Source organism: Phyllostomus hastatus, unplaced genomic scaffold (genome assembly GCF_019186645.2).
Source record: "Phyllostomus hastatus isolate PE091 unplaced genomic scaffold, TTU_PhHast_1.1 phas_scaffold_345, whole genome shotgun sequence".
Lineage (NCBI taxonomy): Eukaryota > Metazoa > Chordata > Mammalia > Chiroptera > Phyllostomidae > Phyllostomus > Phyllostomus hastatus.
In genome coordinates, this window is record NW_025334024.1 from 19,422,876 (window position 1) to 19,446,241 (window position 23,366).

Consider the following 23,366-nt stretch of genomic DNA (forward strand, 5'->3'; position numbering starts at 1 on the left):
CCCTCCCCAGGCATCACTGGACTGAATCTGTGCCCCGAGTCTCTGGCTCCGGGCTGACCTTCTCCCTGATTCTGGGCTTCTCTATGGGGTGCCGTGTGCATTGTCACTCATTTCTTTCCACACTGGCTCGCTCACTCATTCAAAACAAAAGCTTTGAGCTTATACTGACTGTGACATCCCTACAGCAAAGCCCGGCTGCTCTGACTCCGAACCCAGGCACAGAGGTGAATCCTTGCTCCGTTCACGTGTCGAGATACCCCTCGTTGCAATTTCAGCCCCTTCTCCCTGCTAAGTCAACTTTGTTGTGGCCTCCTTCTCTCTGACACTTGGCCTAGAAACTCTCTCTGACTCTCCCAGCCTCTGCCAGGTATCAAACACCATCTGAGTCCTCTTGGTTCTCTCTCCAACGCATCAGCTCCAATTGCCTCTGTCAGTCCCACATCCAACTCTCTTCTCGCCTCGTTCATTAAATACTGGGTCGGATCCGTAAGTGTCCTCTGTCCCTTCCTCTACGCTTCCTTGCTCAGGCTGCCTTGTCCACCCTCCCTTATTCCTCTGCCTGATAACATGATTCTGTTTATTGGTTCCTCTGATCAAAAGCCTTCCATGATTCCCACTGGCAGTGGGATGAAGGCCCCACTCCGTGGAGTGGCCTGAGAGTCCCCATGATCTAGCCACAGCGTGTCACAGCAATGACAGTGGCATGGAGGCTGGACTGCTGGCCACGTGGGAGGCACTAGGTTGTATATTTAAACATGTCTTATGTCATGTGATTCTCACAGAGAACCCAAAAGTTGGGTACTATTTGTGTTCCAGCTAAAAGTGATAAATAAGCTGATTCAAAGAACATGAATTTACACCTAAGACTTTACAAGACCAGTTCACTTCTATAGAACAGTATTTTGAATTATTATATTTCTTCCTATGAGTGTGTCTTGTCACGTGAACTAGATAGTAAACTTCCTGGGGACAAGACAAAAGGTCTTCTGTTATCTTTGCTGCCTTTTCATGTGGGGCTGTCTGCCGAGGGCTCGGCGACTGGCCCTCCACTGACATTTATGAGACGTGTCATGGTTTATCTCCAGTCCCCCCTGGAGAAGGGACTGGTCATTCCACTCCCATGGGAGCTGCGAAGTCAGATGACAGCCTGAGCGGCCTCATGGTCTGCATACTGGGAGGTGCTGCTTGCTGTACACGGTCCCTCTTTCCTGCAAAGAACGGGATTTGGAACTGGGAGATCCAGGGTCCCATAGTGGCTCCCCCAGAAACTAGAACACAGACCACCCAACATTTGTAAATTGAGCACATTAAACCGTGTGACATCCACAGTCTTTGCTACCTCTACTATTTGGTTTTAGGACCCTCAATGAAAGCCTTCGGGCATATGTATTCTGCAGACTTTAGGAAAACAAAGAACAGGAAAAAACCCCAATGATGAAGCCCAGCCCGCTCCCTGCGTTAACACAAGCATCCTTGCTAGCCTCCATTTGGACTCCGTGCGACGAAGTGAAAGCAAAGGGCCTTTAGAGTTCAACAGACCCCTGAAAGCCAGGACTCTGCCGCTTACAACTCTGCGTGTCCTGGGCAAGTCACTTTACCTTGTACCTCAGTAAGGGCATTCCTCTTGCCCCGTCCCCACCTCACCTCACCACAAATACACTCCAGTAACATTGGGAAATGATTTTGTCATTTCTTTGAAGAAAGCAAATTTTCTAGTGGAGAGAAGTAGCTAAAACCTCTTGGCTGTGCTGTGAGGCACAGCCTGGAGCCGTCGAAGTGTGGGGAGAAGGCGCTACCCAGGAATGGCCGAGACTGCTTTGCCCACTTCGTCCTGGAATTCACAACCGAGCTACCAAGAAAGCCCCTAAAATTAAGTACATAAACTAGATAAATTCACTCAAAACGTAGTTAGCATTTTTCTTTAAATAAGGAGAAAACTGATTGTTTAGGACCATAAGCGATCCTTGATGATAAACTTAGACAAACATGAAACTCTTTGATATCTCATATGCAAAACCCTGACCAAGGTCTGATACAGTTATGACACTCTGAATAGCCTGAGAGCAAGGCAAAGCAACTTCCCCAGTGCAACTTCATACATATTCAGGCGGTGGGTGATTATAGTAAGTATGGAGAAATATGCAACATGTTATTACGCTTCTCAATCAAATATGCAAAACAGCCCTTTCATTCATTGTACCGAAGAAAGAATTCCAGTGTGGCAAAATGATTTCTATAAAAGATTCATGTACAAAGTTTGAAAAGTAAATTTGATTAAAAAGAAGACCTAGCTCAAGCAAACTCACTGAAAAAGTTGCTTTTAAATGTACATGGAGAAAACATTTAAATATTAAGCTGCTTGGAAGGTCTCCTCTAATGGCCTCATTTGCATTCTGCTTAGGTATTCGATCGATCGCCACACTGACCTGGACAGGTTTTTCACTATTAATCCAGAGGACGGTTTTATTAAAACGACAAAACCTCTGGACAGAGAGGAGACAGCCTGGCTCAACATATCCGTGTTTGCCGCAGAAATCCGTAAGTGTCCTCAGGGTTTTGATTCTGCTTCACCAAATCTTACTCTTCCGGAGTCTCTATATTGTGGGAAGTGACAGACAGCTGAGAGAGAATAAATGTTTTCGTGTGAAACACGTTGTTCAGTCTTTAAACATGTATTTTTGGTTGTCTGTCTAGGACGTCATGTATGTAAAAACGTAGAGATGTTTTTGTTTTCTCTGGTGGAACGGGGCACAGACTCGGCAAGTGAGCTGAGAGCCCTCCGCAGCTTGAGCCCATAGCATCACCGAAGGGTTTCCCCCTGCCTTCTGTCACTCAGTGTTGTCTAAACCCAGAGCCAAGCTTTGTCGGCTCCTGTTTACCTGGAGACCAGTGGTTCTCAAACTTGGTCATGCCCCGGAAGGAACATCATGGAGGGCTCGTTGTATCAAGCATGTCTGGATCTCATTCCCAGAGCCTGTGATTCAGTGCATTCGGGTTTGGGACCTGAGCCTTTTCATTCCCAACACATTCCCAGCTGGTCTTGCTGCTGCTCTGGGGAACCCCAGTTTGAGAACCACTGCTATGGACTGCACTCAGGGGTGCCAGGCTCTGTTATCAGCATTTGCAATATAACCTCAGCATCGCAGTCGGCGGAAATGGAAAAGTAGTTTAGTTCTCACGGGTCTAATGTGGACATCTGCGTACTTCAGTTCTTTTGTGCCAGCCGTGCCTATGCTCCCCGGAGGAGTGGCTGGAGCTCACCGTTTCCTAGGAGTAACCTTGGACCCATGTGGATTCCCCCCGCCCCCGGCACTGACTGAAGTCTCTCTTTCCAGACAATCGGCATCAGGAAGCCAAAGTCCCAGTGTCCATCAGGGTCCTGGATGTCAATGACAACGCTCCCAAGTTTGCTGCCCCGTACGAAGGCTTCATCTGTGAGAGTGACCAGACCAAGCCGCTTTCTAGCCAGGTAACGGTGCTCTCCCCAGCCCCGGCCCCGGCCGTAAGCCAGGAAAGGCATTTGGAAGTGAGTTTGATTTTGAGAGTGTCACCTGGAGAGAGCGTACCTCCCACTGCCCAAGAGAGCTTGCAAGTTCTAGTTGAGCTCTGGAACTATGTCCTCTAATTCCAGTCAGGTTTCTTAGCCAGCCAGGAAATTTTAAAACAAATGATGTGCCGATGTCAGCATGATTTATTTATGGGCCACCTTTCTCTTTCAGCCAATTGTTACAATTAGTGCAGATGACAAGGATGACACAGCCAATGGACCAAGATTTATCTTCAGTCTACCCCCCGAAATCATTCACAATCCAAACTTCACAGTCAGAGACAATAGAGGTTCGTACTAAGGTTCCTATGCGTTCGGGGAAGTCACGATGGGAAGGAGGAATGGGAGGTGAATGGCTTGTATACTGCAGAGCACAAGTATTTTCCCTAATCTCAATAATGCCTTTCTGCTGCAGCGCAAACAAGAAATAATAATGCGATCTTTATTTTGAGACAGGGGTTCATTTGGCGCCCATGCATAAGTGGGTCTCATTTTATTTTACCTTTCCTTGTTGTCAGCTTTGATATTCATGAAGCAGTGGGAAACCAAGTGGGGAAGCCTGCAGGGTCAGTATGCAAACAGCTTCATTTGTCTTTTTTTAAAGAGGTTGATGAACCCCTGGGGGGAAGCACGGCTTTATGAATATTGATATGGAGTAGAGTGTTAAAGGAGATTAGTTCAACTTTGTAAGGCGGTACGATTTTTCAGCTGGACTTTTCCTCCACTGCGCAGTTGGCATGCGCTGTGGCTGACAGAGCGGGGCACCTGAGGGTGCCTGCAGGGTGTCTGCCCGAAGGGCATGAAGAAAGCATGCTATGGCCACTGGAAACATGGGAGAATAAAGTGCTTTCTGAGTCCCACTGCAGATTCGCCAGGGAGGACTGTTTTGGTCTGCAGCTCTTCCTAGAAACCTGTGACCGTGCAGGTCTGTAAGGAGAGGCTGACAGTGCCATCACCTGACATAGGAATAAACGCTGGTCCTCCTGGGCGCGTATGTTTGCACCAGCCACGTGGCAGCTGTGCTCGAGGTGATAGGTTGATGGCTTTCTCGGTGACTGGGAGCAGGCTTATGGGATCTTAAGTTAATCTAATAAGTGGTATTACTTTCCTCACCACCACTATCACTGCGACCAGTAAGTATCATCAGTGCCAACAGCTATGTTTCAAACACCAGCCAAGAGTCTTCCCATACTCAGTTCATTTAATGCTCTCAACACACCTTGGCTAAGGGTTGTCATCATTCTCACTTTGAAGATGAGGAAAATAAGGTGCAGAATTATCCAGTAACTTGTTGGAAGTCAGTCAGCTACAGAAGGTGAAGGGGTTAAGAAGTACAACTTGGTAGATACGGAAGTGCTCCAAGGGATGTAAAACAAAGCACGGGCAATAGGGTCAACGATATCGTAACCACTGTGCATGCAGCCGGGTGGGTACTGGGAATATCAGGGGGACACTCTGTAAGGTATATGATCGTCCAACCACTGTGCTGTCTGTACACCTGCAACTAGTGCAAAATAATATGGGATGTCACCTGTAATTGGAAAATAGAAGTTAAAGAAGGTCAATCAGCTACACAGGAGTTAGCCCTAGATTTTAAACTTAGGCACTCAGAGATTAGAGGTTATAACCTTAACTGCTGGGTTGATCTTTTCTTTAAAATTTTTTACTGTTATTGTATTAGAGTTCTCCCTGTGTTCCCCCCTTTGCCCTCCTCCGCCCAGCCCACCTCCTGCTCCCACAGTCAGTCCCCACACCGTTGTCCATGTCCGTGGGTCATTCATACATGTTCTTTGTCTGGTTCCTTCCCCTTCTTCCCAGCATTATTCCCCTCCCCACCCACTCTGGTCGCTGTCGGTCTGGGTTGATAATGAAAGCGGAGGAGTGGTCCCCACGCCACTTGGGTTTGAAGGGATATGCCCCGCCCTACTTTATTACCACTTCATGTACTGGTTTCAGCGCGTAATTATGACCTGTTTAATCAGCACATATTAAATGCGACTGTGGGACAGAGGCTCCTAGGTGCTACAACAGAGATCTTCTCTCCTGGTGCCTTGCTTTCTGCAGTGGACGATGTCTTGAAAGCCTGGGTCTGAAGGAAGTTACAGGGAGAGAAATGTATTTTAAAGCAACCCTACAAAACAACCTCTGATTCACTTAGTGAATGATTTCAATCATTTCTAAATAGAAGCATTACTCAGATCTCTTTAATTTTACATGTAATCTAGGATTTTTCTTGTACTTGTGGGCTTTGATTCATGTACATGTATGAGCGCCTTAAGCCCCTTGAAGAGAACTCTGCAAAGCCCTGAGATAGGTGAGCGGTTCCCAGCCTCCACAGCGCACAAACGTACTGTAGGCGTTTCCCTCTGTAAAGATCGATTTCTCCGCAGCAGGGAGACCCCGGCAAGGGGCACTCGTGCGGACACGAGTGTTTACTGCCCCGAGTTGGATGAGATGGCATAAACAGCGCTTCCACAGTACTTTGCAAGATACGTGCGCATCTTTGAGTTTATGAGAATCCCGGCCTCCACTCTTGGAATTTTCCTAATTCCCAAATTATTTTCTGTCTCCTGTGGGTTGGTGGGTGGCTACATTGTTTCAGCCTGGGCTGATGTCAGTTTTACGATGAAAAAAAATACTTGTAACCAAAAATTTCAGCATGCAATTAGTTTTATCGATAGTGAGGTGATCTACTTGGCTGTCCAGAAAGCTCTGGGGTTCTCACATGCCTCTCACACTACCACCTCCTTTATAATCTGTTCTCTCCGGTGCTTATGGTCCCACATTTATCTGTGTGTTCGTATTTATCAACAACTGAGATCTGGGACTTAATGCTGCATGTATTCCTCGAGTCCCCAGTTCCTCACTGTGCCAGCGTCACCTCCCTTGTCGGCCTTGTCTGCTTTATTTTTATGTGCACAATAATATTTAGTCGCTGTTGACCCTCTGAAACATTATACCAAGACAGACTGTTCTCTGGGGAGTGATAAGGATGCCACGCTGTCACAGTACTGCAAGGACGCCATCTCTGTTTTCAAGGAGATTGTATCACTGTGGAGGAGCCAGCCTACTGCGCGATCTGTATCCCTGCCCTTTCCTGTAAGAGGCTAATCCTACACTGGAGCCACCATTTTTGCAGGAAATTGCTACTTTTTAAGAAGAATGACTTTATTAACTATGGCAAACAGTTAATGAAAACTCCCATGTTTAGAGCTATTACAGAACCTTAAAGCAAATACGGTCCTATAATTATCATTTAATAGCGTTTCTTTCTACGAGCTCCTAAAAGTAATTACATATTGAAGTAATCCAAAAGGAGTAATCACTTTCCACATCCTATTAATAGCCTCCCGAGTTACCAAATTTCTCGGCCGAGGCTGTTTTCCATAGAAAATATGAGATAATGGGTTGCAGAGTGCTGAGTACAAGCATCAGGTTTCTTCCTTTCTCCGTGCTTACTCCCGTCACACCATGGAAAGAATCAAGACGGTGTTTGCCTAGACTCGGCATCAGCACCGGGCATCTTTATTTTATTATTTTAGTGAACGTATCGGGGTGACTCTGGTAAATGAGATTATGTAGGAGTCAGGTGTACAATTCTATAAATACATCGTGTGTGTTCGCCACCCCAAGTCAAGTCTCCTTCCATCAGCATTCATGCCCCCTTTTCCCTCTTCTACTTCCCTCCCCCTTTCTCCCCGGCCATCACCCCACTGTTGTCTGTCTATGAGCTTTTTTCCTGCGCTTAACCCCTTCACCTAGACTCCCGAACTCCCTCCCCTCTGACAGCTGTCAGTCTGTTCTCTGTATCTACGAGTCTGTTTCCATTTCTCTTTCTTTTTTTTAAAGATTTTATTTGTTTATTTTTAGAGAGGGAAGGGAGGGAGGGAGGGAGAGAGAGAGAGAGAGAAAGAGAGAGAGAGAGAAACATCAATGTGGTTGCTGGGGGCCGTGGCCTGCAACCCAGGCATGTGCCCTGACTGGGAATCAAACCTGCGACACTTTGGTTCACAGCCCGCGCTCAATCCTCTGAGCTATGCCAGCCAGGGCCCATTTCTCTTTTTCTTTTACTTTGTTCATTAGTGAAATCATATGGTACTTGTCTTTCTTTAGAAATGTAAGGGAGGAAGCCGTCCTTCATACACACAGATCTCTTAGTTCCTTCTATCTGATTCCATCCCACAACCTGAGCTTCCAAGACGGGTCTGCAGACGGCAGGAGAGGAGCGCGCTGGACGGCTCCCCGACATTTAAGCCCATCTTAGCCTGTTGATGTGGAGGAGGGAGCTGTCTGGGCAGAGGAAGAGCTAATCCGCCCAGGTTTTGAGATGCATTCACGTTGAAAATATCAGACTTAGTGGCATCTCTAAAGACACAAGAAATGTGTGATGGAAAAGAAGCGCACCCAGAAAAAAGAAATGCTGAGACTAGCTGCTCTCGTCTCGCTAGTTCTTAATTTATAAAACCTTCTCACGGTCATCGTTTCACTCATTTTCGCAAACAGCCCTATGAGGTGGGCGTGTTGAATGTTATTACCCCCATTTTCTAGATGAGGAAGGAATGGGAGGCATCAGACGCTTCAGAGACTTGCCCAAGGTGGTGCTGCCAGTCAGTGGAAACAGCTAGGAAGTTGGAGTATCAGGAGGGTTCTGCCTCCTGTGCGTAATGCACTGTATCGTCAACATCGAGCTCATGTCTGTTTTAGTTGATTCTTTTTGCGAAATCTTTGTTTATCTTATAGTCAAATAATAACTGTCTTCAGAAGAGGAAAAACCTGAAATTCAATTCAATTCATCAACGTAGGTTTCTAGGGAAAGCGTGGGCAGAGCAGGACAAATGATACTTTGATTTCAATGTTAATCACAGCTATCATAATTGTGGCAAAATATATTTGAAAAGAAATTTATAGTTTTCTCCTACTGCGTGATTAATACACATTCCTTAAAGGAAAAGCAGAAAGTACAGATAAGCGGAAATAAAATTTAAAATAATAAAATGACTATAATATACTGTCCAGAAATAAGCACTGCTATTCTGCATGCTCTTCCAGACTCGTTCGTGACACATATTTTGATCTTAAAAAGGTAGTCATAACGAACACGTCCAGTTTTTCTCATACACTTTTCTCAACATTTTCTTCTAAATAGCTCCCTAATTTCTACCTTAAGAATGTCTGATACCAGTTGAATACTGTTGCATAAGTTCATTTCCACATATCTTTGCCAAATATCTAATTGTTATTTGAGGCTAAATTTCTACAGTGGAATTATTGGATCAAAAGCTTTTGATACTTTAATTGACAAATTGCCATTAGGAATATTTATAATACCAGAAATATTTATAATGACCATTAGTTAAGTAGGTAAGGTCCCATTCCCTCACCTTCTAGCCAACTCTGGAACAAAAGGAACAATTTTGTTTAATTGGATAAATTTGCACTTTTAGAATATGTATTAAATAACACCAATGATCATGGACTTTCTCACTTGTTCTAGAGTTTCACCATTTAAAATTAAGATTTGTTGTGGAATATATGTGTTTCTGTGTGTGCTTAGGGAGTTTCCTTTGCATTATTTTATTAAAACATGGATGTCCAATTTTTACTAGAATTTTTGGATCCTAACAATAAGATAATATGATTTTGTCTTTTAACCTAATGATTTGGTAAAGTAATGAAATTGAAACATCTGAATATTGAACCCAATATTGTTAATTTCCAAAGCTCTTGCTCCGAACAGTGATGAACAAAGTGGAGAGGAAGGGGTAGGGTTCGAGATGAAATGCGTGTCTTCACTCTTTACCCTGGAAGGGGATCAGTCTTCATATGAGTACATGAATATCTGGCACATAATTAACTCTAGTACTATCTCATTTTTAAAATCGTCAACTATTACCTCACTTCTAATTCAGGGATGGAGCCACTATTTCGAGCGGTAAGGCGGAACTAGAACACATCCCTAGTTCCCAGAACCCCTGGACTGCTCGCTGCCCGATACCAAATAAATATATTCCACCTGAAGTTGAAGGCCCATCCGACCGTGACATTACTTGGCTACTAGAACATTGTTTATTAATTTGAGCAGCGAGGGCAATTTTTGAAGGTTGTGATAAGTTTCTATTATAAATACTCTTAGGATTTTTAAGTCAACAAATTGAAAGTGTAACTGGCCCTTTAGACATCTTGAAACACCTTCCCTATTTCATTTGACCTTCTCTGCCCTTGATGTGTCTCCCATACTCAGTGCCAGTGTGAGTTTCACTGTAATCTCGGTATTTCCTAGTTCTTCTGTCGCAGTGTCTTCCTTCCATCCTTCCTGATCGTGGACAAATGAGCTGTTGTCATGCCCCGTGTGCCAGGAAGTGTCCTAAGAGTGGGGCTTTTGCAGTGACTAAGACATGGTCCCTGATGGCCGGGAGTTCCCCAAGGCACACGGGGCCGAGTTACAATAATTCTATTGTGAAAGCACAGCTGGTCTGGGTGACGACTATCCATGACCTGTGCAAAGCGGAGCTGGGACTCCCACGGCGGCCCCCAAACAGGCCTGTCTGACCCCAGCCTCGCCACCACTGAGATCGGTCTTGACACACATACCCGAAGATGTCTCTCTTAGAATTATTCTCTGGCTCTCCATCTCCTATGGGTTAAACGGATGCTTCATAGCAAGGAATTGTAGACCTACCTCCTCCTGCCCCAACCCCTATAGACTTTGTCTTTACCTCCTTTTCCTTGCTACCTTGAACCTTAAGCTCCAGAATCTTCAAACCACCTCTACTCCCCAAAATATGCCATGCTCACACGTGTCCAGGCCCCGGCTCGGATGGGAAAGTGCCCCCTGCCTGTTCCTCCTCGTCCAAGTCTTACTGTAAATAACGCCTCCCAGGCGAGGCCTGGCCAGGCAGCCCTGGTCCCGGTGCATCTTAGACGCGCCCTGCTCTGGGCTCCCCTAACCTTCAGTCCTTTTTTCTTCACTTTGCACTCCAAGCGATTATTTCCCGTCTGTCCCCCACGAGAATGTGAGCTCTGTGGAGACGTTATCCCAACATTAAGAACAGTGGGTTGACCAAACACATGAATGAAAATAAAGAGTGGCTGGGAAAAAACATGCAGTGTGCTTCAGAAATGTCAGGGATTATTTATTTTTATGGGAAAAAATGATTATATTGTGACATAAGCTTCAGGCTGAAAAAGACAACCCATCTTTTGTTGTTGGAACGTTCTGAAGGAGCCTTTGTCCCATCGGCCACCCCTTCCACCCATGTATTATTTATTATCCCACAGAGTTATCCTGGGAGCTGGGGTTTGGGTCCAGGAAAGGATGGCTGTCACAGGCATTCACTTTGCAAGCATATTCTCTAAGGTGGGCAGTTGCAAATAGGTCAGAAGAGCTCTGATATGTGACACATTCAAAGTTTCTTTTAAATTGTTAAAATACACACACACACACACACACACACACACAAAAAAAAAACATAACAGAAAGTAAAAGTTCTCATGAAAAGCAGATTTAGCTGTGTAAGGAAGAAAGTCAAGACAGTTTCACCCCAACTGAACCAATTGGAAAACATATTTTTTTTCTTTCCCTTTTTCTTTTTCTTTTTGTCTAAACTAAGTCCTTTTTCTCCCCTATGAGCAGCACCAAATGACATTCAAATCTGCTTCTGGTTTTTTACTTTTATAATTTCAAGATACCCAAACAGATTTCTCTGGAACTATTTTTCCCCTTTAATTGCTTTTGGCAGATCAAAATGGCAGATGTCTTTTAATGCCCTGCCATTTTCGCTGGGTAAATAATTATGTTCCTTTTCTGCCTGGAATTCATTGCTGCAGTTTGTCCGACACGGAGCACGGTTTATCTGGGAACCCGCCCCCTCCCCAACCAATGAAGGATCAGACACGTTATTCGTTCAAGGCTTCCTCCCATCACTGACTTAACTAACTCCTGGGATTTCTCAACTCACTTAAAAGACCCTGAATGTTTATATCCCACTGAATTCTCTAGAGGTTTCAAAGCAAGAAATAGTTAGGCAGTTATGTTTCTTTCTCCTTCCCTGTCACCAAGGAGAAATCGATCCCAAACAAAAGTGGAGGGAGAGTTGATTCCAAGGGATGGAGCAGATTATAACAATGAAAAATCTATTAATGCCAACAAACGGGGCACAACACTGAGATATATTATCCACAAACATGTGAGTGATTGTTCCTACGGTGCTGTTTGCTGTATTTCATGTGTTGCCCACCCCTCAATATCAAAGGTGTTAATTAAAAGGTCACGATCACCCTCCCCAGTAGCATGCGGATCCTTGGTTCAGTGGGGAGATACCCCAGCTATCAGAGTCTTGGGTCAAACACTTTGCCTCCTGATACATGAAAATGCTAGCCCCTTCCAAAATTCCCCTCATTGCAGCATTTCCTTCATTGCAAAATACTGGGAAAATAGTGGATTTCTTTTTGGCTTTTGCCCATTGGTTTGTTTTTGAGGGGGGTGTGCATGTGCTTTAGGAAATGCTGTGGGAAAAGGTCTTAAATGTAGGTCTCTCTGCCATAAAGTTCTTAAGTTTCTTTAGAGCAGCTCTTTATCAGGGACCTGAGTCTACCTGGATCCTCCTATAGGGTCCAAATAATTATATAACCATAGTGGGGGAGTTTGGTGAAAAAGAACCAATGTAACTAGCATGCTGTAGTATCAGGATTCTGTGGTCGGATGTATGCTAACAAGAATGCTGTGAGACCTGGAGGAGTTTCATGCCTGCTTTTGTGTTTTCCATATGATTGTGAGTAACTGCCTTCCTCTTTGTTTCTCAACGCCCATTCCTATAAAATAAGGGTCGTTATATTTTCTACACACAGTTTCAAGAAATCTTTGGGATAAGGTGTGAAGAATAACAAGGACGAAGGCTTGTGCATATTAGCAGCTCAATAAATGTTGCTTAGGGGAATCTGACTCAAGCTAAATAACGGAAAAGAGTAAGGAGATAAACCGATGCATGCATGGAGCGGGAACACAATCCACGATATAGGCGTGGGCCCACACACTCTGGGTTCGGGGTGAGCAGTGGGGGAGGGTGGGGACTGGGAGGTGGCTGCACGCTCAGGAACCCGTGAAAGTGAACTGTGGAAAAGCCAGGCTGACACTGAGCTGTAGCGGAAGGCCTGACATTCAGCTGTTCGTTCCGTACACACAAAACACTGCTAAACGCACCATGACGAGCGAGATAAGGTCGCTGCCCAGTCACCAGAGATGACTGTCGGGTGAAGGCGACAGGCACGCAGACAATGGCCACAGACTAAAATGTGCGGTTCTGCGTAGGGACTGCCGGCGGACAGGGAGTTCGCGTGTTGTTCAGAAAGGCGAGAACGTAAAGGTATCTACCCAAGCCATTATGTTCATCTTTAACCATTAGTAATGTCAAGTATAAATAATACGAACTTGAAACATATTATTTGACATCTATTCTTTCTGTCCCTCAGATTGAAGATGGCCAATATTGGCATCAAAAATGAACATAGATTTTTCAAACATCACAACTCTGAATATAAAAAGTTCTAAATAATTAAACTTTCCAATGATGTCTAGTGTCATTGTTTAGCATGTCTACTGTCAACATTATTAAAGCTTAAAACTCTACCAAGACTTTTGGGGCAGACACACTATTTGTATATTTTCACATTTGTGCTTATATATATATATATATTTTTCCCATTATCCTGCTAGTGCATTGCCGCATTCCTAGGGAAAGTAGAGAGGCCCCAGAGGAAAGTAATCGAATAAGGATTATTCTGCCAGTGACGGCATAACTAACTATCCTCAAAGGTGTGGGGGCTCTTTATGCGGTAGACAGGTCTACTTTGTCTCGAGGTCGGAGCGGAGAGGGTGGGGTCGGTAGATTAGGCGAGAAGTGAACCAGAAAAGAGCAAGGCTTGGCCTAGACCCTTCGGATCTCTCAGCACTTCAAACAAGGGCCCTGGCCAGGGGGCCCCCAGAGCCCTTCTCCACAGGCTCAAGTGTCTGATCAGGTCCAGCAGCGGGGGAGCTTTAGCCCCGGCCGAGAAGGACGGAGGAGAAGAGGTGGTGAGGAAGCGCATTTTAAGAGCTTTAGGGAAGCTTTCCGTCCTGACCTCAGGGTCAGAGCAGAGCGCACCAGGCCTTTGGAGCAGTGCCTCCTCCTTTCCAGTTGTTCGCACACAGGGGCTGTGCCCACACACCACGTACGGTCCATTTCGCTCTGCTCCGCGTCCCCCTTTATTTTTTGCTAACAGAAGTGTGGTACCCAGTTGAGGGCTATTTCCCCACTGTAATTTTCCTTTTAATTAATCAATTTATTTTTTTAAAAATCTGTTGAATAACCAATGACTTTTAATAACCAATGACATTAAAAAAATGGAAGATACTGCCTTAAAAACTTTTGTAGATTATGAAAACCAACTTGGCAGTTAATATCAAGGGTCATATCCTGGAAACCAGTAATTATAATAAGAGATCATATTCAATGAACCAGTAATCATAAAAAACAATTATCCCAGAAAAGAGCCTGAAATTTGAAACCATTCAGTAAAAAAAAATTATGTCAACCTTATATATGAGTTGAAAACAATTGTAAGCAATGTAAGAACCTGAGTGGAATATTATATTATAGAGAAATTGATGATTTTCTTGGTAAAATTTAATAACATTGGGAAATTCTGAAGACAGAGGGGAAGAACCATGATGCTAATGTCCTGATTTCCATTCCTTTTGTAAAAAACTTATCGTTATATCACAGAAATGCCCCAGGTTACTCAAACATAGTTTCCCTTGTTAAGTCACGTGCACACATCCTTCCACTGGGCCACATCATCGTCGTAATCCTCACATTTTACCCCCAAACTGGTACCATGGCACCATCATCACCAGGAACCTTTACATTTTGTCACTATAGTGACCAAGTGCACAGGTGAAAACAGCAGGAGTTAGGGGTGCAGGTTGCAGACATAACATTTTGAATCTTGCGTTTATTTTCCTTGAGTAAAACACTACAATTTGTGCATGACATACACTAGTGATTCCTGGCCCCGTTGGCATGTTTTTGCCTAAGTGGGGGGAAAACTTAGAAGTGGGTACCTTGCCTCTAGCCAAGGATGAGCACATTGGGTGTCACGATGAAAAACCGAGGTGCTTAAGAAGCCTTCTCTTACCTTGGGAGACACGGTGCCCAGGACTGAAGGGCGCGGGCTGTTTTCTTACCTCTGGATGGCGAGCCCGTCTGTGGGGGCGGCTCGCTGCTTTCCCAGCTGCGATGACATTTCCAGGAATTCACTTTCCTCTCTGCCAACAGGCTTCTCTCCTTCATTCGCCTGCTGCTCTGAAAGGAGAGATTCCAGAAAAGAACTGATATTTACTGCACCTCTCCAACAGTCAGGCACTGTGCTAAGCACCTTTATGAATATAATCAAATTTAACCCTAAAATTCCTACTTTCTCAGGTGAGAATATAGCAACTCGAGGCATTTACTTAATGTGTCTAAAGTAAGGCAGTTAATGTGGAGATGATTCAGGCCTCAAACCCAGGCCTGCCTGACCCTAAATACTAAGAGATTTGCCCTTTGGAAGCTTTATAAAGAGAAGGATCTAAGACATCTCTTGATGCAAATGTAAAACTCGACACATTTTTCTTTCTCTGCCTGATCTTATTAACCATGGAGCCAGTTTGCATGTCCCTAAAAATGTGTCACCAGGAAACCTCCCTTTTCCCTTCGGCCATCCATAAACCTTAAGAATGTGTATGTCCCAAGTGAAGGGACTCTCTTCAATAAGGAGAGACAATGGCTGGATGATTAAAATAATTTAGATGAAAGGGACTCGGTCATCAAACTTAAAATGCAAAACTGACTTCCCGAATAGAGGTCTTGTTATTATTGGTAGTTTGTTTCTTTCTCCATTTGGTTTTCATGACGTGCCTGCCCATAGTGACCGTTTTGGCGCGTGAAAGGTCAGCAGCCAGAGTGGACCACCAGAAAGACTCTCACAGGCCACAGCCCTGAATCCTCTTCAGGGTCCCTCCTGGAAGAAAACCCTCCTCCCCTGGGTGCTGGGGCCACATGGCTCTAGAGGGAACGTATTGTATCCACTGAAACAGCCGAGGCACCTCGCGCTGAGCCCGGCTGGTTCCACACGTTTCCCGTTCCACGTGCACCCTTCACCGATTCCCCAGCCCGGGAGGGTCTCCATGCTGGTATTAATTTTTCCGGTAGGATTCCGGAGCCCTCTGCAAGCACAGCACGGAGAACAGCCACTGGCTTTTGTTACATTATTTGGTTCCAACGACAATCCCATGGGGAGGCGTGCTTGATCTCAACCAGGGTCCTCGTTTTTAAAAACGAACAAGGGAGGCTCTGGAGGGGACCAGTGACTCATTCCAAAGCAGGTAATTAGTGTCCGCTCGAGAAGAGACCCTCCATCCATTTATTCCCCACCTCTTGAGCTTCTCTTAAAATCCACAGGTGAGGCATCTCTGACTAGAAGAGATTAAAAGAGTTTTCGAGAAGCTACTGCTGTCTCCCTCAGAGATGACAAATGCTCCAGTCAGCTGGGCACGTTAATGAGCCTCCGTGTAAGAGTCGCAGCGTTGCTGAGAGGACTCGGCTGCTCGGGGTAGGGAACGTGGCGAATCCCCCAGGCTGGTGTCGCGCTCGGATCCGAGTTTTCCTTCAGCGCCTGACTGTCGTTTACTGTCACATGGCAGCCAGCCCGCTGTGATGGGGAGGCGCCGTCTCGCGTGCACGGCGCGCTGAAGGACAGAGTTTAAGTCACGGCTTCTCCATTCTGCTCACACTTCCGCCAAACCAGCCCCGGGGCGGGGGGGCCCGCAGATAAACTGGGGATGTCATCTGAATCAGGGACGGATATTTAACCAAGCAGTTCTACTAATTTGCTTTCCTTCTTAAAATCTTCCTTTTCATTTTTATTCATGATGTTGTTCGTGGCATTTCAGATCATTAAAACGGGGGTTGATATCGTAACTTCTAATTTGTGGAAGTCGTACAGAACTCCAAAGAATTTATGAGAATGAAAAAAATAACGTATTTTGAAATAATTTATTATAGATAAGTAGATTATTTTCCAATTGTTAAGCATAGAATACTGGTGTAGCCTAGAACACATAAAAAATAGGGAACTGAATTAACAGTTACCATTTTACCTGGCCCATTTATTTTTATTTTTTCACAAATTCCCAGAGTGTATATGGTTTTTCTCTGGTGATAAGAACCATAGATGTCAATCACACAAAATTCAGAAAATACAGAAACGAGGGCTGGTCCTTCCATCTTGTTCTGATTGAGACGTTGCAGCGAAGTCAGAGACTCTGCCATTATAAGGTTCACAAAAGGCAGCATGTACCGCATTTTTCGGACCATAAGACACACCTAGGTTTTAGAGGAGGAAAATAGGAAAAAAAGTTTTGAAGCAAAAAATGTGGTAAAATACTTAATAACATAAATGACATAATATTTCACCAATGTAAATGTAAACAGAACTCAACAGTAGCGTTAACAACCATTATTCCTCCCAAATTTGGGAGGTGGGGGAGAAAGGTGCGTCTTATAGTCCGAAAAATGCTGTATATACCTTACCCTCTGCGCTACTCGACGTATCTGCTCATGCCTAAAGGAGACCGAATCTGACGTTCATATATGTATTTTCTCTCACAGAGAACATATTACATTGCCTTTCATCTAAAATATGTCAATTATAATTTTTGAGAGATTCTAAGATACTTCTCCCTATTCACAGCAAGATCCTAAGAGCTTCCTAGCTCGTGGGCCATTGTGCTGGCGATAACACCCACAGTGCTATAAACGCCTGACCCCTCACTCACAGTGGAGGCAGGCCACAGCGAGGATCTGGGGTGGGGGGGGTTGGAATTTGATGGAGCACATTCAAAACGTCAACTGTTTTACAACACCAATGTTTTCCATTGTCCTTCGGCGCATATGGCCTGAGAAAAATATATTTGGTGTGTAGAGATATGCAGAAATGGTGATGAGGAAACATTTGGGGGCATAGGTTACAGAAGACTGAGACATGCATAGAGCCAACATCTGGAATTCTGGTTAAGCCTTTCCCGGAACACAGTGACCAGATGTGCTCGGCAACTGCTGATGGCGCGTCTGCTGTGTGTCCAGCGCTGGAGAGCCTGAGATGAGTCAGAGAAAATCCCCTTACTCTCCCGGGAGTTCACAGTCTAGGAGATGTCAAATAATGACAGAAGAGCGGGCTGCCAATTTCTGCAGGAGTATGCGGTGTCGTGTGGGTCGCAGAGGAGGTGATGGGAGAGGTCTAGAGGCGCCTCCCCGAAGAGATGGCTTTTGGATTCAATTTTGCGGCTTGAGGAGTTCACCTGCCGCGCAGGAGAAGGGCTTCGGTGGCACTGGAGGAGTGAGTAAAGAGGCAGGGCCTAGGAAGGGGCGCCGTGCTCGGGGACAGGGGTGCCTCTGCGCACCAGGCTGGTCTGGGGCGTGTGGGCAGGGGCTGGGGCTGGGCCGCAGAGCAGACTCGGAGTCGTTTTAAGCAGGAGGTTGTGGTGTGTTCAACTGGGTGCCTGATGGTGCTTGAATTTCAGAGAAACTAGCAATCTGCTGCTGGGTTTCATAAGACATTTCCTCTTAAAGTAGATATTTTCCTTTAGGACTCGTGATTGGATTCATAGTTTGGGCAAGGTTGGAAAGTGGACAGGAAATCTCTGAAAAAAAAAAAACACAAACAAAACCTGGCCCAAGGCTTGTCTTGAAGTAGGGAACGTGCAAAGGAGGACAAGAGGGGTTTGTTGTTCTTTTCCACAAGCTCCTATGTGTTTATTCACATCCGGCACCAACACGGAGCATGTGATCAAAGCCCAGGCTTGCTGGTATTTGACAAAATGGACAACACCCAAATGGAAAACAGTGGGGTTATCTTGCCAGTGAAGGCGTTGTGTGTCCACCAGATAAAAAAACAGCCAGTCTCTGAGTTTTGTTCCAAAATGCAGAGAGGTGATTCTGTGACCCTGTGACACCCACTGACTGCAGTTTCTAAGGACACCTGACTAAAGACCAGGTGGGGAAGACCCTGTTTGCTAACCTGGCAGGGACCAGGGCCCCCTCAGATCCGCCAGGCCGAACGCAAACATGTCCAGGCGGCGATTCGAACGGTCCCACTCTGAGAGCACTCCCTGCCTCCCCTCTCCCTGCAGATAACACCGCAGGGGTGTACGCCCGGCGCGGGGGGTTCAGCCGGCAGAAGCAGGATTTGTACCTCCTGCCCATCGTGATCAGCGACGGTGGCATCCCGCCCATGAGCAGCACCAACACCCTCACCATCAAGGTGTGTGGGTGCGACGTGAATGGGGGGCTGCTGTCCTGCAACGCCGAGGCCTACATCCTGAACGCCGGCCTGAGCACGGGGGCGCTGATTGCCATCCTGGCCTGCATCGTCATCCTCCTGGGTAAGGGACCCTCCCCGGGCACCTGCAGGACGCGCCCTTGTAGATGCCCATTTTAGAGACACGGGTATTTCTCACGGGCGGGCTAGTTACCATAACTAGGCTGTATGTACTGCGGGTAAAATGTGAGAGACAGAGACACTTCCTGCTCTCATGCATTTTATGGAATGGGGGTGGTTCCGGGGGCAGGCAACTTACAGAGCAGTTAGAGCAGAGCTGGGGAAAGGGTTGATGAGCAGGAAAGTGAGAGGCGCTGGTCCAGGCAAGCATGTTGTGGAGAGTGAGGCGCAGAGGCAGGGCCCTGCTTGGTGAGCTGTGGGGGCCAGCTCCAGTCGGGGCAGGGGCCAGCACTCGCCCCTGCATCTCAGTGATGGTGGCCCAGAGGGGCTCTCAGACCACTTGCCAAGTTCAGCCGCCAAAGTTTTGTCCAGTGTTGCCGCGCATGTGGGGAGTGAGTGCTCTAACAGAACACCGCAGAAGCCCCTTGTGAGGAGGCGAGAGATAAAGAAGAAAGCCTTGTCTGAAATGTCCTTATAAGTAGCTCTGCTCACTCATCCCATATTGCCTGAGCTTAGTGTGGGATCCCTTCCAGAAGAGGGGGAGACAGAACGGCTTCATCTGGAGTCCCAGCTGATGCTGTTTTTCTATATCCAAACAGAGAAGAGAAGATTTGTCTCTTGGGGTCTTCATAAACTTTCCCTCTTCTTTATGGTGGTTTGAAGGGGATCCAGGCATGCTCATTGTGACATTGCTTATTAAGACAGAGGAGGTCAAGGCTGACCCCGCCCCCAGGGCTCTGGGCCGGAGCTGGCCATCCCCTCCTATAGAAAGGTAGGACCCGAGGTCGCTGAGTGTGCTTATTCGTGACCTCGGAGAGGCGGCTGTCTTCCTTTGCCCAGAGGAACTGCCATCAACCATTTTTAAGAGACTGCAGACCGCATTTTTAGAATCTGCCTAATTCTCAGGAAGGTGAGTTCCAAATAGCGTCAGCTTCATTTGTAAAAAGCTCAAAATAGCCCCGAGGTGCCAGTCTGTGTGGATGTAGTATGGGCCTGGCAGCATTCTGCAGCGGCGGAGGCAGGTGGAGGGCCATTCCACGCCCCGCTGCGGATTCCAGGTGCAGCTCTCCTGTCCTAGACCCGCCCCGGTCCTGACGCGCGCACGCGCCCTGTGCCTGACGCAGGCGGGCCTCCCCCGGGAGGGGAGGCCAGGAATACTGGGCTTAACCTCTTCTCCCTTTCCTTTTCTGCCCTGGCAGTCATCGTAGTCTTGTTTGTGACCCTGAGGAGGCAAAAGAAAGAACCGCTCATCGTCTTTGAAGAGGAAGATGTCCGGGAGAACATCATTACCTACGACGATGAAGGGGGCGGGGAGGAAGACACGGAAGCCTTCGATATCGCCACCCTGCAGAACCCGGACGGCATCAATGGATTTATCCCCCGCAAAGACATCAAACCCGAGTATCAGTACATGCCGCGGCCCGGGCTGCGGCCAGCGCCCAACAGCGTGGACGTCGACGACTTCATCAACACGAGAATACAGGAGGCGGATAACGACCCCACCGCCCCTCCTTATGACTCCATCCAAATCTACGGCTACGAAGGCCGGGGCTCGGTGGCCGGGTCCCTGAGCTCCTTAGAGTCTGCCACCACAGATTCAGACTTGGACTACGACTACCTACAGAACTGGGGACCTCGTTTTAAGAAACTGGCAGACTTGTACGGTTCCAAAGACACTTTTGATGACGACTCTTAACAATAACGATACAAATTTGGCCTTAAGAACTGTGTCTGGCGTTCTGAAGAATCTAGAAGATATGTAAACAGGTATTTTTTTAAATCAAGGAAAGGCTCATTTCGAACAAGCAAAGTTTTACAGAGAGGATACATTTACTAAACCTGCAAGGACATCAAAGTGGTAAGTACTGGGAGGTACCTTTTCTCGCCGAAAGGCAAATATTGAAGTTTATCGGCTTCGCTGGAGGAAAACCACTTGGCATACAAAGTATTTAAGTGAAGGAAAAGTCTAATGGTGAACTTACAATGAAGGGAAATCGTTTCTGTGTTACGAACATCTAAGTCCTTCTTTCTTCTTCTTTTTTTAATTTGTCAAAGAAGCTTCCACAAAATTAGAAAGGACAACAGTTCCGAGCTGTAATTTCGCCTTAAACTATGGACACTCTATATGTAGTGCATTTTTAAACTTGAAATATATAATATCCAGCCAGCTTACACCCATGCGATGTATGTACAATACAATGTACAATTCTGTCTCTTGAGCATCGATCTTGTTACTGCTGATTCTTGTAAATCTTTTTGCTTCTCCTTTCATCTTAAACTAATACGTGCCAGATATAACTGTCTTGTTGCGGTGAGAGGCGCCCTATTTCTATGTCATTTTTAATGTATCTATTTGTACAATTTTAAAGTTCTTATTTTAGTATACATACAAATATCAGTATTCTGACATGTAAGAAATGTTACGGCATCACACTTATATTTTATGAACATTGTACTGTTGCTTTAATATGAGCTTCAATATAAGAAGCAACCTTTGAAATAAAAAAAAAGATTCTTTTTTAATTCTGGGCTTGGTTCTTAACATTGGAAAAATTAAGTGTTTCTTATGACCCATTTATATTTCTAATTCAAGATATTGTGGTCTTTTCATAGCCCTATTTATGAACTGTTACTAGTCTGCTGCTTTTATTGTTTATTTAAAATCCAGTCTGTTTTGCCAGTGTGTTTTCAGATAAGATTCTGTAACATTGTGTAAAGCTCTCTTGTACATTCTCAGTGTTGGCTTCCTGGCTCCTCTTCGCACACATCTGAGAAAGTGGGATGCTGAAGATCCAGCCCAGTCTATGAGTTCGCAGCACTTGTTATATGATACGCATTTATCTTGTCTATCAGTAATTCAGTGGTTATGAGAGATGAGTCTGTGAGGGAATGAAATCATCAGAACTCTCAAGTTCAAGATGTAGATTGTATGCCCCACACCGAGCATTTGGGGGTTGGGAGTCTGGAGAGGCAAAAATATAAATTGGCCATGGGTAGGTATCAGACCTCCAATGTTACTCTATTTTTCCTTACTTTCATCTTGCCAGGCGATCATAGTGACTCTGACAGTTAAAACTGCTTACTTTTTCTCCGGAATTTAACTTCTCTTAAAATAAGGCAGAGTTTTAAATTTGGATAAAAGAGCAATTCATTTCCACACCTTTGTTTTCCAATATGCTTTGGGCCCTAAGCCCAGAACGAGGGCAGGGACCATGGTGGATGCTGAGGGTCAATGCCATTTGATGCGTTTGATGTGTGAGAACGCCTGCAGTCTCCCGCAGTGCCCTCCAGCTGCCCGCGGATGGGGACTTTCTCGGAAAGGACATTTCCCCTGCTCAGTTGGGTCAAAGGTCAAAATGTAGCAATACTCGGGGAAAGACCACACCACGTCATGTAGCCAGTGCTTCCCCCAGACACAGGGCACACGCCTTCTATTGGATTGCAGACAATTTTTAGACTGATGTTTTTTCTTTATGGTGGAAATTTCTTTTAAGCATTTCCTGATATCTTGCTACATACTATTTTTATGACTGAGTCAAAATGCATACAAAGAAAAATGTTCCTGTGAAAGCGCTCACTTCCATTTTACTTTGCATTGAAATCAAATTGTCTGAACACGCCAGTGGGATAAATTCTGTGGACAGTGTCACTTCGGAATCTTTCATTTCAGTGAAGGATTGCACATTCTCAATGCTTCCGTAATTGCAGGTTTTGTTCATTTTTTATATAGTTTTTGTAATCCAAAGAATATTTTGCTAGATTTGCACAGCTCTCCAATTGAATTTGAAATGAAGAAATAACTCAAAAGGAGTATGATAGCACTTAAACAAGTATACAGCTATAAGTAACCCTGTCACCGTGGATGATCCTTTTTCTATAAATGTATTTGGATTAGATTTGACAAATATGTTTTCACATTTTTATGTTTAAATTTTTTTTTAAAAAGGCTGTCTACTTTCAATAGTCAAAAATACTTGTTTTTCTTTCTATCTTCTCTCTCTTTTTTATTTTAAGCCTCTATTGTTCATAGAACCCTCTTAGAAGCTTGGAAATAAAATGTCTTTTCTGACTAGTGGAGTCCTTTTTCATTTGGAACATATTGCCTTAAAAACGATCTCAGTTTAAGTGGTCCTTCCTCATTTCAATATAAAGTCATCACTGCTTTATGACAGCAATTCAACTTAAAGGAGCACTGCTCTGTTCTTGTCCTTGAGTAATGGTGATTGCTTGCATTCATCATTCATTCATTCATTCATTCATCCATCAAAATCTTATTTCACAGATCCTGTGCTAATTACTTAAGGAT

At 45.3% G+C, this 23,366-nt stretch overlaps 1 protein-coding gene across 3 annotated transcripts in view; it reads left to right on the forward strand.

Annotated features, from left to right (window-relative positions):
• CDH11 (cadherin 11) overlaps positions 1-23,129 on the forward strand; it is a 136,939-nt gene extending 113,810 nt beyond the window's left edge. For 2 of the 3 annotated variants that reach the window (XM_045818848.1, XM_045818849.1), the window contains exons 9-13: positions 2,402-2,538; positions 3,336-3,469; positions 3,720-3,837; positions 18,753-19,004; positions 20,260-23,129. In XM_045818848.1, the coding sequence (XP_045674804.1) occupies positions 2,402-2,538; positions 3,336-3,469; positions 3,720-3,837; positions 18,753-19,004; positions 20,260-20,756 (1,138 nt within the window). In that variant the 3' untranslated portion in view covers positions 20,757-23,129. Of the gene's footprint in view, positions 1-2,401; positions 2,539-3,335; positions 3,470-3,719; positions 3,838-17,858; positions 17,960-18,752; positions 19,005-20,259 lie in introns of those variants that run through there. The other variant, XM_045818850.1, reaches the window with a different exon arrangement.
• The last annotated feature ends 237 nt before the right edge of the window (positions 23,130-23,366 follow it).